At 49.1% G+C, this 14,550-nt stretch overlaps 4 protein-coding genes across 4 annotated transcripts; all 4 read left to right on the forward strand.

Moving 5' to 3' along the window:
* Positions 1 to 692: 692 nt before the first annotated feature.
* BO87DRAFT_426152 (SYLF and SH3 domain-containing protein) lies at positions 693 to 2,147 on the forward strand (the record flags this gene model as incomplete). The annotated part of the gene is made up of 4 exons (XM_025627344.1): positions 693 to 735; positions 818 to 921; positions 991 to 2,057; positions 2,126 to 2,147. 4 exons carry the CDS (start codon positions 693 to 695, stop codon positions 2,145 to 2,147), a joined length of 1,236 nt encoding a protein of 411 aa, XP_025479864.1.
* Positions 2,148 to 4,613: 2,466 nt separating this feature from the next.
* BO87DRAFT_58287 (putative telomere silencing protein Zds1) lies at positions 4,614 to 7,843 on the forward strand. The gene is made up of 3 exons (XM_025629404.1): positions 4,614 to 4,795; positions 5,038 to 7,440; positions 7,504 to 7,843. Exons 1-3 carry the CDS (start codon positions 4,790 to 4,792, stop codon positions 7,714 to 7,716), a joined length of 2,622 nt encoding a protein of 873 aa, XP_025479865.1. The 5' UTR covers positions 4,614 to 4,789; the 3' UTR covers positions 7,717 to 7,843.
* Positions 7,844 to 8,414: 571 nt separating this feature from the next.
* BO87DRAFT_376745 (SNARE domain- containing protein) lies at positions 8,415 to 9,411 on the forward strand. The gene is made up of 3 exons (XM_025623376.1): positions 8,415 to 8,606; positions 8,700 to 8,808; positions 8,939 to 9,411. The coding sequence occupies exons 1-3, from the start codon at positions 8,581 to 8,583 to the stop codon at positions 9,095 to 9,097; spliced, it is 294 nt and encodes a 97-aa protein (XP_025479866.1). The 5' UTR covers positions 8,415 to 8,580; the 3' UTR covers positions 9,098 to 9,411.
* Positions 9,412 to 13,365: 3,954 nt separating this feature from the next.
* BO87DRAFT_426155 (uncharacterized protein) lies at positions 13,366 to 13,812 on the forward strand (the record flags this gene model as incomplete). The annotated part of the gene is made up of 1 exon (XM_025627345.1): positions 13,366 to 13,812. The coding sequence occupies one exon, from the start codon at positions 13,366 to 13,368 to the stop codon at positions 13,810 to 13,812; it is 447 nt and encodes a 148-aa protein (XP_025479867.1).
* Between the last annotated feature and the right edge of the window lie 738 nt (positions 13,813 to 14,550).

Consider the following 14,550-nt stretch of genomic DNA (forward strand, 5'->3'; position numbering starts at 1 on the left):
ATCGAAACGCGATGTCACTAAGGACTCGGTCGGCTGGGAACTACGATGATCGTCGGAGCCTCGGCGGTGGCTGTGCCGTTCTTGCGGCCTCAGGTTCCAGCCGGTCGGGTTTCTTACTATTGGTGTGGCTGGACTAGTAGATACTGGGGATGAAACAAAGCAGGTACCTAGTAATAGCGGGTGAGATAGGGGAGTGCTTCTGAAATGGCTTCGTGTGTACTACTTCAAGCTGATTGACCTGGAGAGTTACCAAGACAAGACCGAGGGAAGAAGCTGGTAGAAGCGGCCCCAGCCACACTCCCCCGTATTCATTGATGCCGCCTGCGGAAAGTCCCCTCTCCGAGTGAGTACAGCCCCCTCGATTCCCACGGTTGCTGACCTTCCCCATGAATCAGATGAGTATATTATTCATCGCACAGGAACATTTTGAGAGAGCGATTTGCACAGTCACCGAACAGTACAGGGTCGTTGTGGATGGTGCAGAATTTGGATAATTGAGCCTTATCGTTTGCGAATCGCAGTTGGTGTCAGCCGTCATCTGGTTCCACTTCCGGTCGCTCCCATAGAGACGAACAGCCTTCGCAGAACATCCTACTATCAACATCCTTCTCTCTCCTTCCACTCCTTCTTCCCTACCCCCTCTTCTTCCCTAACCCTCCCTTCACCCTCAGTTTCCGTCAAGCATAGCCAGAATGCCTCTCGGAATTCACAATCCGTTACCTTCATCGTTAGGAAGTATGTTCCGCGCCGCTTTCGTTCCAATTTCCCCGCAATTCTCTTGAACAGGTGGTTCGGCCTGCGACTAACAACCAGACAGGCGAATGTAGAAAGGCGGGCAAAATCCTCGCCTCGTTTGTCGATCCACGACAAGCCTTTGGACCCGATAAAGTGATTCCTCCGGAGATTCTGGCAGGAGCCAAGGTAATTAGCAGAATCCATACCCAGCTTGTTGCTCAAAAGTCGCACCGTCACTCACGGTTTCTTTCCTAGGGTCTCGCCGTTCTTACTGTCCTGAAAGCTGGATTTTTGGGCTCAGCTCGATTCGGCTCTGGTGTCGTTGTCGCTCGACTAGCTGACGGAACCTGGTCTGCTCCGTCGGCCATTGCCACTGCTGGAGCTGGATTTGGAGGCCAGATCGGGTTTGAGTTAACCGACTTCGTGTTCATTTTGAATGATGCCGCTGCCGTTCGGACGTTCTCGCAGGTCGGAACCCTGACGCTAGGTGGAAACGTTTCGATCGCTGCTGGACCGGTCGGACGAAACGCGGAAGCTGCTGGCGCGGCTAGCACAAAGGGTGTGGCGGCAGTGTTCTCATACTCCAAGACCAAGGGTCTCTTTGCCGGTGTCAGTTTGGAGGGAAGCATGCTGGTGGAACGTAAGGATGCGAACGAGAAGATGTACAACAGCCGGGTCTCGGCACGCCAGCTCCTCAGCGGAACCATTCGACCTCCCCCGGGCGCGGACCCTCTCCTGACGGTGTTGAACTCGCGTGCGTTCTATGGCAATACCCGGAATGGTAGTGACATGTACAACGACATCCCCGTTTATGATGACAGCCATGACGATGTGGTTTGGGAGGGCCGCAGGGGCGAGGCGTATGGCGAAGGAACGCGGCGCGATCGCACTGGGTTCAGTGGCTCAGGTTCAGATGACTTCCGCGACCGACCCCGCCGTGCGAATACGTGGGCGGACGATATATACGATCGACCTGCTGGAGGGCTGAGCCGTTCGTCGACTACTCGGTACAGCGGTCGCAACGACACTTACGACTCATTCAACCGCAGCCGGAGCAATACTACCCCAATCGATGAGGACTATGTATATTCTGACCGGAAGCCTAGCCGACCCACAGCTCCGAAACCCGTGTTTGGACAGCGGACTGGGGCAGCTCCTACTCTACGCCAGGACCAGGCCGTAGCACTTTATACTTTCGATGCGGACCAGGAAGGTGACTTGGGTTTTAAGAAAGGAGACATTATCACCATCCTCAAGAGAACTGACAAGAAAGAGGACTGGTGGACCGGGCGGATCGGGGGCCGAGTTGGCATTTTCCCAAGGTAAGCAGACCTGGAATTCGCAGAATCCGTGTTTTCCTCGGCCATGGGAACTAACCATTACTATTCAGTAACTATGTCGAAACTGCTTAGGAGTCGGCGTGTCCTAGTTGGACTCACGCGGAATGATATTTGACGACGCGAGCACCCTTAACGCCATGTTCCTCCTTCACGAATGCTTTTTATGTTCCTCTTCCGTTTGATATTCAGCTTCCATGTCATCGTTTAAGACTCACCCCCTTTAGTTTTTGTTCCCCAAGATTCTCTTTGCTTTTTTCTTACGGCTTTTTGAGTATAAGCGCCGGAGTTGCCTGTTGGGCCGACCAGCGGATTCGGGGTGGCTTTTGAACGGATAAGTGACAAATCGGGACAGTTGCACCTGTGTATGTGTTCGCTTTGGCGATGGTTCTAGCTTTAGTATATGGCTTGTGTGATAGTGTTGGACCACCTTTGGGTTATACATAAGACTTCCCCCATGCTATTTTGTTCTTTTTTTGGGACTGCAGGTTTATAACTGTCAAAAATGGAATATTCCCTCTGTGTTGCTGCGCCAAGGATGGATTGGTTGGACATGTTTTAGATGATTGCAGCTGCTTCTTGGCTGATATGCCTCTCCCTTGCGAGGAAGGGAGGATTAGTGAGAATAAAGAAACGGGTGGCTGCCGTCAGAAAGGTCCGAGGAGCGTCAAGGAGTCGTCAGCAGTCAAGCTCCCAGCGACGTTCAAGTTCCTTGCTCATCGCATTGCAGTAGAAGCGGTCGGTACATTCCTCGGGAGACTCTCCTGCACCAAGTTGAACTCAACCGGGACCCATCCTTCTGGGCCATTGGACCTCGTGGAGCCAGCCCCTCCGCAACATCCTCGAAGTCATCGGATGAGGCCCGCTCGGCCAATAGAGGTCAGGAACACAAGGCACGAGACTCGCGCCGGGTCTCACGCGAGAAGGCAGAGAAGCAGTGCGATTGCAAATTGAGTCCATCGTGCGACAGACTTGTTCTTTCTCTACAGTCTTCTGGAAGAACAGCAGCATGCCGCTCTCATGCCAGATAATCTCCCTCATTTCCTAATACGAGGACGAGGCTATGGAAGGAAGACGGATACGTCAGCTGAGATTCTGAATTGAAGATTACGAAATGACTCAGGCGATCATCTGTAGGTAAGTTAGACAGCAGGCATATGGGGAACCGCACAAGGTTTTGCAGCTGGTGAATGACGGTTTTCCCTGTCGATCTATGTATGGGATGCCGGAACAGACGCATCACCGCCATGGCGGGTTCACAACAAGATGAGCAAGACAATTTATGCATTAGACTTTCCCGACATTGCTCAGCCTTCTGAATGATGAATGGTGCTCCGAGTCCAGTGCGTGGATTCTGCCGTCAAATGATAAGCTCATTGTGTTTCATTGTGCCCGTTCTATTCCCTCCCCCTCTTCTCATCTCGTGATTTGTTGTCGTCATTATTCAGTTGATTTTCAGCTTCTCCTCTTTCAACCTTTCCTTTGTCCTTCCATTGTAGTACTACTCTAAGCGTTCCGTGGTATCTCACTGCCAGTGCCTGCATTTAGGGGCGGGAGTTCACCCTAAAAGTAGTCTATAAGAACAGGGTGAGGGTAGTCTAACCAACAGTGGAGTTGCAATCCCTCCTTGTGCAATCTAAAACTAAAAAAAATAAAAATAAAAATAAAAATAAAAATAAATAAATAAAACTCAGCTCTCGGATAGCCAGTCCACACTACCAGGTAGTTCCTCGACTCATGTTCTCCGAGCCCTAGCGAACTGAATAAGATTTGCTCCAAAGACCGTGCTACCGAGCATTGGAGTCCACCGAAAAGAAGCACGGGGTACTGCTGATCAGCGATCGCCCGAACGAAGAATCAAACGAACTGAACAAGGTATTTTACTAGAACCATCGAGTCACATTTCTCGAAGTGAACGGACGGTGGCCTGCCATCGAGATTGATCAGCAGTGGAGCATCGCGCTGACTAAGAGGGCATATCCTGCCCAAGATCGATCCATCCGTGGAGAGAGTGAGAGAGAGTGTGAGCCTATACACTATTGTTTCTCCTCCTGTTCACTGGCCTCGGATTCCCCGATTTAGCCGTCGATGGGTCTTCTGATAGAATACTCTTTCGCCTAAAGTGTTATTCTTTCTTGAATTACTTGTCAGAAACCTATTTTCTATTTTATTTTATTTTCCCTGTTCTTGTTCTTGCGGTGTTGTTCAAGGCCGACCACCACTTCCAAACTGAAGCGCGGCCAGCCCAGCCCAGCCAGAACCAGCCAACCAAAGCACGGCGGCCTTCCCTCGTCTCGTCCACCTTCTCCAGGTCCTTACTCTTTCCCAGCACCGAACTACTCACTCCCAACTCTCCCATCCCCATCCTCTTTCTTACGAAGAACAACTACCGCCCACCTCAGCCTCTCGTCACTCGCTCTTCCTATTCAAAACCCTTTTCTACCTCTTCTCTCGTTTGTATCGTCGCCAAAATCATATCATCGGCCGCCGGATGCCTAGCCGTCATCGCCCGCCTCTCTTTCCTCTCGTCACCCTGGTGGTTGCTCCTCTCCGTCGACGCTTCTTCCCCGCTCCCATGATTCCATGACTACCTTTTCTCTGCGTTGTCTTACGGCCCTGGTGGTACATTGACCTCCTCACCACCAAGCGACTTTCCTAATCCATAGCCAACCCCGGGGCGTTTTCTTCCTGTCCGGTCCCCCGGTTAATTTGCTCTCATGCAGGTGCGTCGCTTTCTTTATGTCCGCGTTCTACCCAAAAAAATTCCCCCCCCCCCCGTTGTACCCCTCGCCTACAACAACACTCTGGGGAAAGCTTAAGGATTCTCTCGGCCTTTGGTCTATCCTTACCGAAAGGTTTACCTGGCAAGAAAGCATCTCTTGTGCGATGCGTTGTGGACCCTCCAACCCCTGTTTCAATTGTATTATTCAAGGACTGTCTCTAAACATGCCGTCGTGAGTTTCAGGCTTCACCGAGCCCCTCTGAGCCAAGCGGAGGATATGCAACGAAAAGAGGCCATGTACCTCAACTGTCGATCAGTGACCCCAGTCACCATGTCACCGAAGCCATTGGCCATATGTACGATGACGATTACGACAAGCGAGATTCTCGACGCCTCAGTTTCATATCCTCCCCGTTGAGCGAATCCATTACTATAATTCCCACAAAGCTCGCCGGCTGCGAATCTCCTACCTCCCCACAGTCTCTCCAGGTTCAAAACCACATCAATGATCATAATAATCGGCAAGCGAACGGGCAACCATGGCCGCATGGGGCCAAGTCCGCCGAAAGTAGCCCGACGTCTCCCGCGTCCACCACGTCCCCCGTATCGACCGACACAGCCACAACCTCCTTCCCTCTGAACGATGTCGACTATGAATCCGACCCGGCCGCCGTAGCACAAGAGCTGAACAATCTCGCCGCGATCCGGCGGATGTCTATGGATGTTGCTGCTACGGATGACCCCGATCTCCCGAGCTTCTCCGTTCCATCCATAGCGCCCTCTCCCTCCGACGACGAAAACGATGCATCGCGACTGTTTTGGGTTCCAGCCCGTTTACACCCGGAACTTGCCCCGAAGGAGTTCAAGTCTTTCCTTGAAAGTAAAACAGAACAGATCAAGCGGAAATCAGGCGACTTTTCTACCTTGGGCCCGGAGCGTGAGGGATCAATAAGGGGCTTGAGGCGGAAGCGGTCTATGCTATCCAGGCAGATTGACACCTCTCAGGGATATACAGATGGCGCCGAACGACTCGAACGAAAACGCTCACAATCGAAACGCGATTCGTTGGGGCCCAATCTGCATGAACTAGAAACAATAGTGAACGATTCGAAGCCGCGAGTTCCCAACGCAACGAATATCCTCGATGGAATCCAGAAACTTGGCATTTCCACCGATGAGGATAAACCTATCCTTCCCCCTGCACCTCCAAGCCACAGCCTCAGACGCTCGACAAGGACACAATATAGGAAGGCCGGAAGTCTGAAGAAAGGCGAGAAGGCACCGTATTCGAAGCGCGTGGCTAGAACTTCGGACGCAGATGAGAGGGTTACTTCACCAACTGGTTCATCTGGAGGTCAAGCAGTCTTGGGGCTGACGCGAATGTCTACCGACCCAACACCCAGTTCAACGCGAGCTCAAGCTGCGGCCAAATCGACGCAAGGCGCACCCCAGGCCCCTGTTGCGACAACTAGTACAACAACAGCAAGCTCCAGTGTAGACTCAGCGGTGGAACACTCACAACCAGCCAACGACCGCTCTCATGATGCAGCTTCGTCAGATCCGTCGAACAGGGCAAGCGCGCCAGCACATTCGCGACAATGGCACTCACGGATCAGCTCCAATGGACGGTCAACGGCGGACGTTCCACCGTCAGAACAAAAGATACCTGAAATCATTGAAACGCCTCCTCCCGGGACTCCCACCACGCCTTCAACACCGACCTCACAGTCACATGCGTCCCCGAAAGCACCTGCAGGCCAAGATAGAATGCAGGAACGAAGCTCAAGTAAGCGGTCGGCACATAGTCGCACTCAGAAGGAGACCACACCCACCTTCAATGACTTCGCCAATACCCCACAGCCTCTTCCTGGAAACACCACCCGAACGGACAGCCTGTCGTACATCCCAACTTTCGAGGATCGCAAGGCTGATTCGAAAGAGAAGGAGAAGGAAACAAAAGAGTCGAAAAAGTCAAAAGACAAGAAAGATTCGGAGGGTGGCCGCAAATCCAGCTGGCACTGGCTGCTGGGTTCCGAGGATAAAGATAAAGAGAAGAAAAAGGACAAGGACAGTGACTCGAAGAAACTCAAGGCCAAGATAGTGGACAAAGTGCATGAGACAGCGCACGCCCTGCCATCCTCAAGTGATTCTAGTCAGCGAGGCCGCGAAAGCGTTGCAGTGGATCGACTGGATCCCAAACTGGAAGAGGAGCGTCGCAAGGACAATGCGCGACGGACTTCTGGGGAGTCGAAGAAAGAGAAGGAGTCTGGGTTGTTCTCCTCCATATTCGGCGGAAGTAGGAAGAAGAGCAGTGGTGACAGTAGCCATCACAGCCATCATCACAAGAAAAGCGCTTCTCGAAACCTATCACCTGATCCGCCTGTGCGTGAGCTGCGGCCGGATGTTGATTACGCTTGGACCCGCTTCTCGATTCTAGAAGAAAGAGCGATTTACCGGATGGCTCACATCAAGCTTGCGAATCCTCGACGCGCGCTGTACTCTCAGGTCTTGCTCAGCAACTTCATGTACTCTTACTTGGCGAAGGTCCAGCAGATGCACCCGCACATGATGTTGGCTACTTCCGCTGCGCAAAGGCAGCAGCAGAAGCAACAAGAAGAGTATCAACAATACCAAAGATATCAAGAGGTGAGTATTCCGCGATGATGCTCTATTGTCATTGAAGATTCTAACTGTTCGTCGAAACTGCAGTCTCAGGTGCAACAATATACGGATAGTTCCTACGATGATCCTCAAATGTACGAATATACGGACGATGCACAGGATCATTATGGCACCCATTCGCAAAGTAGCAAGGGTGGCTACGAGAATGGAAATGCATATGGCCCGGGACATTACCAGTATGGTCACTCGACATTTGGCGACGACGTCCAGCTTGACGATGATGACGATGATATGTGGTAATAGGGAACAGACAATTGATTCCCTCTATTGCTGTTGATTCTATTGCAGCGCACTAAATACCCCTTGTGCCAAGTCTGGTCGGTTCTCACACTCTGTACACTGATATTAGCCTTTACTTCTTGTGTCATCCTCGCATTCTTTTCGCTCCCTGGTGGTGGACTCTTCATTTTTTTCTATGCACAGGGCATATAAGGGTATACAGAGGAAGCCATTGAAGCTCCTCTATTCTCGTTTGAACACTTGTTGTGTCAACTTATATAGTGGTCCTTTGAATATTCCACGATGGTAGGGTAGGGCCTGACATAGCTTCTCGTCTTGGGTTTCTTTGTTCGCATAGCGTGTGGGGTTTGTCGATTGTTTTTCTGTCCGGCGTCAACGATGCCTTGTTATAGAAGTCTGAACACTCCAAATGGGTCACATGTTTCTGTGACACCAGTATTTCAGTCAATCCTCGTAACCAATGTGTAATTTAATACCTTCATGATGGTCAACTGTACTGTAGAGAAAGATAATCAAACCTCCCCCTCAACTAGACACAGTCAAGCCCCTAATCCACGCCGTATCTATTCTAGCCGTCCCAACTAGCTATACTAAAATAGCCTAGGATCCACTCGACCCGCGGCCAGCCATCGATTCAATCACGTGACATGCATATATCTCCCCACAGCCTCCACAGCGTCATCCCGACCTGGCTGGACGGGACCATCACCTTCCTTGCCAACATCAAAAGGAGAACGAACACAACACAGCCCGTATCGAAGAAGCGAACCTTGCCATCGATATAACGAGATATTCCACATAATAATCAACGAGAAACGACTCAGCATAGTATCGAGTTATACGAGAAGCGACACCTGAAGCAAAATGGCCGACGCCTTCGAACGTGAACAGTACGAGAGCCCACCCACATTACCTTGACTATTCCTACGCAAAAAGGACGGAAGGATTTTTTTGGGCATGGAAATACTAATGAATGAGGGTAGACAAAACAATGCGCTCCTAAACTCTCTCTCGTCGAAGGTCTCCGCGCTGAAGTCCGTTACCATTGATATCTATGATAATGCGAGGGATCAGGATACGTTGGATCATTCGGTTCGTTGAATCCTTTTTCACTATATTTGTGTTTTGCTTTTATGTGGATATCGTCTTTGGGAGAAAATACGTCTGCATATGTATAGATGAGCATGAAAAGCTAACAATATGTTTTTTATCATATGATTAGAACCAAGTCTTTTCCTCCCTCTCCACGAATCTGAAAGGTAGCGCGAGTCGCTTAACTCGTATGGCGCGGCAGGGTGATACCGTTGCGGTGTTGAAGGTCGCTGGTATTGTGGTGACGGTTGTGGTGGCGATTTGGATTATCCTGGGGTGGATTTTCTGATTCGATTCGATTTGATACTGGAGTGGTGGGTCGGTGGTGAGCATGATACTTTTGTATTGTCTACTGGCTGGCTGGGGGGTAAGTGGTTGGGTAGGAGTTGTTATCTGGGGGTATTGACTCGCGGGCGAGTTGATACTCTTATCTACTACCTGTCTGCTCACTTACCTGCATACTTATTTTATTTTCTTAATTACTTATAGGTCATATTATTATATGTTATTATATGGGAATGGGAGGTGGGTGGTTTGCGTTGTGATGTGCATAGCTTGTGTTTTGTTTCTTGTGTTTGAATAGGGTGGGCAGATGAATAGAACGAATTCGTATAGATTTGGGTAGCTTTCACATGATTTTTCTGGAGAGAATAGTCTTTAGCTCTATTCACATCGGTTAGAGCTTGAATATTTCGGTGAATCTAGAAATTTACTAAGATAATTTACTATCTGTTGTAGTCCCTTTCTGGCTTCACTGATTATTAGTTGGATATAGAAAGACTGGTTCCTGGCTTCTTCTTTCTTTCTCTTTCTTAATCTCTTCCATTACTTAAGATTCAGAAAAAGAAGCTCTGAAGATAAGATCCATACTATAGTACTTTATATACTCTATGATAGTCTATGCTGGGTACAAAGAACCAGTGTATCAAACCAGGGGATATCATAAAGATACTATCAAATTATCACTCGGGCTGTCCTCAAGATCACAGATAAGGGTGTTACATGAAATACATAAACAATACTACTACAGATACAGCTTCAATATTATTGAGACGATCAAAATGGTGACGATATTCTAGCAGAAAATAGCTGACAAATACCATCCACAAGGAATTTTGGGGTATAGGGTGTCTCTACAGGTCTATACTCCATGTCTCAGACTCACAATATGCCGCTCTTTGTTGCTAGGATGTAGATGATCGGATGCTAAGCCTGGTGTTGACCGAATGGACAGCCGTCAATCCAGAACAAATAGTGCATGATACAGAATGATTCGATTCGGAAGATGGCCAGTCTCTTTTCTTGCCAGAATGTATACTATCATCGACAGTGGTTAGGGCTACTATGCAATCGTTAGTTTGATATATTGGTGTGGCTTACAAATGCAGAGAGATGTTGACTGGATTGAAATCAAAGCTCGCGATGGAGCCACGCCCATTGCTTGTTTTCTACCAGGGCAATGATAGCCACAACCAGGCTATGCTGTAACTGAAACTACTACTACTAATGAAGATGTTGAGGCAGTCTTGGGACAGACACTGACTAAGATGCAGAGGCACAAGCATCTCTGGGCCCTAACTCATTACTCCCATCGTCTACCATCCATGGATATGCTAGCAATGCAATGAAATCTAGTCAGACTGCAATCGCTAAGTGGTGCTGCTGGTGTCGACGAATGTATATGGCGATCCCGGGACCCGAATGACATGGCCTGGGTTATCATTCATTCATTCTGAAAGCCCCATTTCTGATCATTATAGCTATTATTCCCCTTCAGATCCTGCACATTCCGAATATGCAGGGATCTCAAAGATAATTCATTCTGTACTGCTCAACCACATTCTCACTTCATCAGAAACGTGAAGGTATAATTTTGCAGCTTCTAGACTGCAGGCTGGAGCTCTTAGGTGATTTGACTTTGCTTCTCTCCGACAAACGCATCTTCTCTCCTTAATGCCTCCCAAATGCACAACTTACTCGTCGTACTCATGGCAGCATAGCTAACCACCATCACAATATCATCCAATACCGTCTTCTGCTTGATACACCGGTAAAACAGCGGATGTTGTGGCGTATCAATTGTATACGCACTTCCATAAAAAAAAAGTATCAGCTGGACACTGAGGAACACTGTCTCCAACCGGATGTCAACATCAAGAAGGAGGAGGAGCTGCAGAGGAAGAAAGATAAAGTCACAGCCTTGGAGGCCTCAACTTTAGCTGAAGAGGCAGGTGACAAGTTGGTGATTGAAGACTAGGGCTTTTTCTTTGCCTTTCTTCTTTTATCTTCGTTTGTTTTTTCAACGTTAAAAAAAAAAAATCAATGGCATAATTTATCGCCCAATATATTCAGTATGACAAGGAATATACTGCGTCTTCAATTCGTCAACTATTCCCATAGCCAAATGTCACTTGGTTTCTAGTTATCTACGAGATTGGCGTACTTGGCTGAGTTATCTAGAGCAGATCACCAATCTCTTCAGGAAAAGGGAATTAAGGGCATCAAACGCATTCTATGGAGAATATGGTCATGCCAGGCTATTCAATTAATGCAGGTCTTGAGCGATGGAATCTCACACCCCATAAGATGTTATGTATGCACGGCGAAAAGAATGGTAGGGCGTTATGATATATATAACGATATTATATGGTTCTCTATGGGGTTGATATCTTAAGTGGCGTCCGGTTTAGTGGTTCGCTATGTAATGGAAATGGAACACTTGCATGTGCTGAGCGATTTATGAATTACTAAGGGTTTAGATACCGATAATAGCTCTATTGTCGATACCTTCTAGGATAGTATGGTTTCTGGTTCGTAATTGTTCTCGTTGGGTATGGCCAGGGTTTCTTGCACAGTCCTGATATTTTGAAGATGTTGATGGCCGATGGATACAGCACGTATACCTTACTCGTCTGGTTCTCAATGATACCACACGACGATAAGCTCCCTGTCTCCGTAGGATATGATTCGTCTGAAGCAAAAGCCGGAAATACAGTAGATAGACCTAGGCAGTAATGAATGAGAGACATGGTTAAGCTTTCGTGATAGGGATGAACGCCACCGATGTCGCGTCCCATCCACAGCCTCGTTTCACGAATAGATAACGGTTCCACAGCATGGTCTCTTGCTTCTAGACCCTTACAGGGCTGTTCGGTCACGAACTTTCATGACGACATAATCGATTGCCATTCTATCCAAGTGTCAAATCTCGGTCTGCGCTATATACTGACCATTAACAGCGTCTGTTCACCAGCTGGACAGTGGTACCTGCAGGGGTATGTTGCTTTTCGAGCCTAGAAGGTTGTATTTTCCCTCGGTAAGACGTCTCAGCCATCGAACGGACGAGACCCTTCCAACATTCGGATAACGGGTTACGTTCTCGTTTACCTCTCGATCGCAATAACAGGGCTCCCGTCATGATAGGGTAACGGTCTGATACCGATCGTTAAATCAGCCGATCAACTTTGATAGAATGAGCCTATAGGATATCAGCTGGCAGAGCGCCCGAATGTCTATCTGTGAGCGATGTTGTCATGTGTGTGTTCCGGTAGCAGCACGTCATACACTCAGCGTGTGAGAGCAGTGCTCTAGATGCTACAGTACATGAACTTATCGTCCCTATAAAGGTTAGCTCACCCGAGAGCTAGATAGAGATACTGTCAATTCCGAAGAGCCAGCTACGAGTATGAGGCACTGGGCGGATCAAAAACTTCGTTAGGAAAGTCGCTGGGTGAAGTTGCATAATTTCATTGTCCTGATCAAGAGAAATGCGATTCAGATTGGGAATCCCATCGTTTAGTGTCGATGGATGAGCGCATATCGGGTAAGGGTTCGGCAGAGGACCTGAGAATGATGCCGAAGTAACGTGGCAACGAGCTCAGGCCATAGCGACAGCAAGGGGCAGTGCTGACGATCATGCTGATACGTCACGGACACAAAGTGCCACGGACCGAGTCGATCGATTAGACCTCAACGCATAGTCGCACAGTGTTAAGTGTTTGCTAGGATGTTGTTGACCTCGGCTTTCAAAGAAGGTTGATACCGTGTAACCATCCTTCTTTTCTTTGTTCACCATTTCAATGCACCAGTAACCACTGAGTTGGTATTATTTGTTAGGTTGGACAGACAAAGTACGAAAGATAACTAGTCAAGTAGCAAAGAGATTATCTAAGTGGCAGTGAAGGTCGAGATCATCATGTCAAAGTATTTAGAATGTAGATTCCGGGCAGACAGCCGGCCAATTGCAAAAGCATCTGCCGATGCATGGGTGGCTGCCACGGAGAGGGACGAGCTATTTTCCAGAGGGGAGAAATGCAAGTCCCTTAGTGCCAGGTATGACCCGATGAAATTGCCGTAGGGCCAGCAATAACTAGCTGACTAGTAGTCTAGTCAGTGGTGGCAGATAAGATGATGATTGCTCGTATCGAATCATATCGGATAAGGTAGGAAGAGAGAGAGGGGGAGAGGGTGGGCAAAGACAGTAGCGCTACTGTTCCTGCTGGTCCTGCGATTCCTGCGATCGCATAACTCGGGTAAATAAGGAAATTTACTACACGAATGGGACTCGGTTCGGGCCACGTGCCGCTCAGGACCGCCGCCCGTTGGGTCGCAACTCGCAACACTGGAGGAAAATTCGCCGTCCACCAGAAACAGAAGGCACGATCATCAGCGAATTGGCGCGAAAACTATTATCCCTCATCCAGCATCCGGTGTACACTCCTTCGTCTTTTACCGACCTCCGATGCTCTAAACCCCTTGGGCCTCTACTTTGCATCGTCTAACATCTGCACCGTCAAGCTTTTGCTGCATTGGGATCTCATGTCCGTCCAGGCATTCATCAGTGGGACCAGCGGCAACTTCCGCCTCGGAGATATTCACGATGAGTTGCTTTACTTCTGCTTTGCGCTCAATTCTCTCCTGATTTTCTCGTTCATCCTCATTTCAATTACCCATCTTCTGCCCGCGTTTGCAGATGCTAAAAAGGACACCCGACGTACTCCGTAGCAGCCCTGAGAAACCGTGGACAAGGAGCGGGAAATAGATTCCCACTGGCCGTGGACTGACAACGCAGTGAGTCCGTGCCCGTCCCTGGTTCAGCCCATGGACGTCATCCATTGGTTCATCGCTCGAGACCAACGGTCGGGAATCAGGGCCCTTGACTGGCTTGTGGCTGTTATCCGACCGGCCAATGACCACGTAAGGCCTCAGGATCTGGAAGAACAAGGCTTTTCATTTGAGGCATTTCCGCGCTACGCTGTACCAATTGTTTCTTCAGGGTGTCCTGATACTGTTTACGAATCTGTCTCACTAACTTGCCACGACAATCAACGCCCCCAAGGTAGTAGTCATTGATTGTCTTGTCACCTGTGATTCGCCAATGTTGTGCTAAATAACGGGGCAGCGGTTCGTATGACGGAGCTAAACGCCTTAGACCAAAGTACTTTCGGCAAGCCGAAGGGAAATTTCAAGACCTACGGACCACGGCATTCCGTACCTAATCTTAGCTTCCGTATCAGCCTAGAGATGGTGAAACATGGCTGGCTGCACGTTGGCGGCCGCTTGCAGCATCAGTCTTGGAAATCTATCACTCAGAGGTCGTTATCAAACATCATTGGTCTTGTTTTCGGGGTCTGCGTGCTCCCGCTGATGAGCCTGTGATCGAGCTGCGTCACCGTTGGAGGAGCTTTGGCGCGATTAGCCATCACCAGAGTTGTTCGATGGATCCGGCCAGTAGGGATCATC

This window comes from Aspergillus neoniger (assembly GCF_003184625.1).
Source record: "Aspergillus neoniger CBS 115656 unplaced genomic scaffold BO87scaffold_16, whole genome shotgun sequence".
Lineage (NCBI taxonomy): Eukaryota > Fungi > Ascomycota > Eurotiomycetes > Eurotiales > Aspergillaceae > Aspergillus > Aspergillus neoniger.

Bases quoted from the DNA above. Each gene is read 5' to 3' on its own strand.
- BO87DRAFT_376745 (XM_025623376.1), top strand. From the start codon at position 8,581: ATGGCCGACGCCTTCGAACGTGAACA. The intron at 8,607-8,699 runs GTACGAGAGCCC...GAATGAGGGTAG, and splicing joins GACGCCTTCGAACGTGAACA to ACAAAACAATGCGCTCCTAA. The intron at 8,809-8,938 runs GTTCGTTGAATC...TCATATGATTAG, and splicing joins AGGATACGTTGGATCATTCG to AACCAAGTCTTTTCCTCCCT.
- BO87DRAFT_58287 (XM_025629404.1), top strand. The intron at 7,441-7,503 runs GTGAGTATTCCG...TCGAAACTGCAG, and splicing joins AATACCAAAGATATCAAGAG to TCTCAGGTGCAACAATATAC.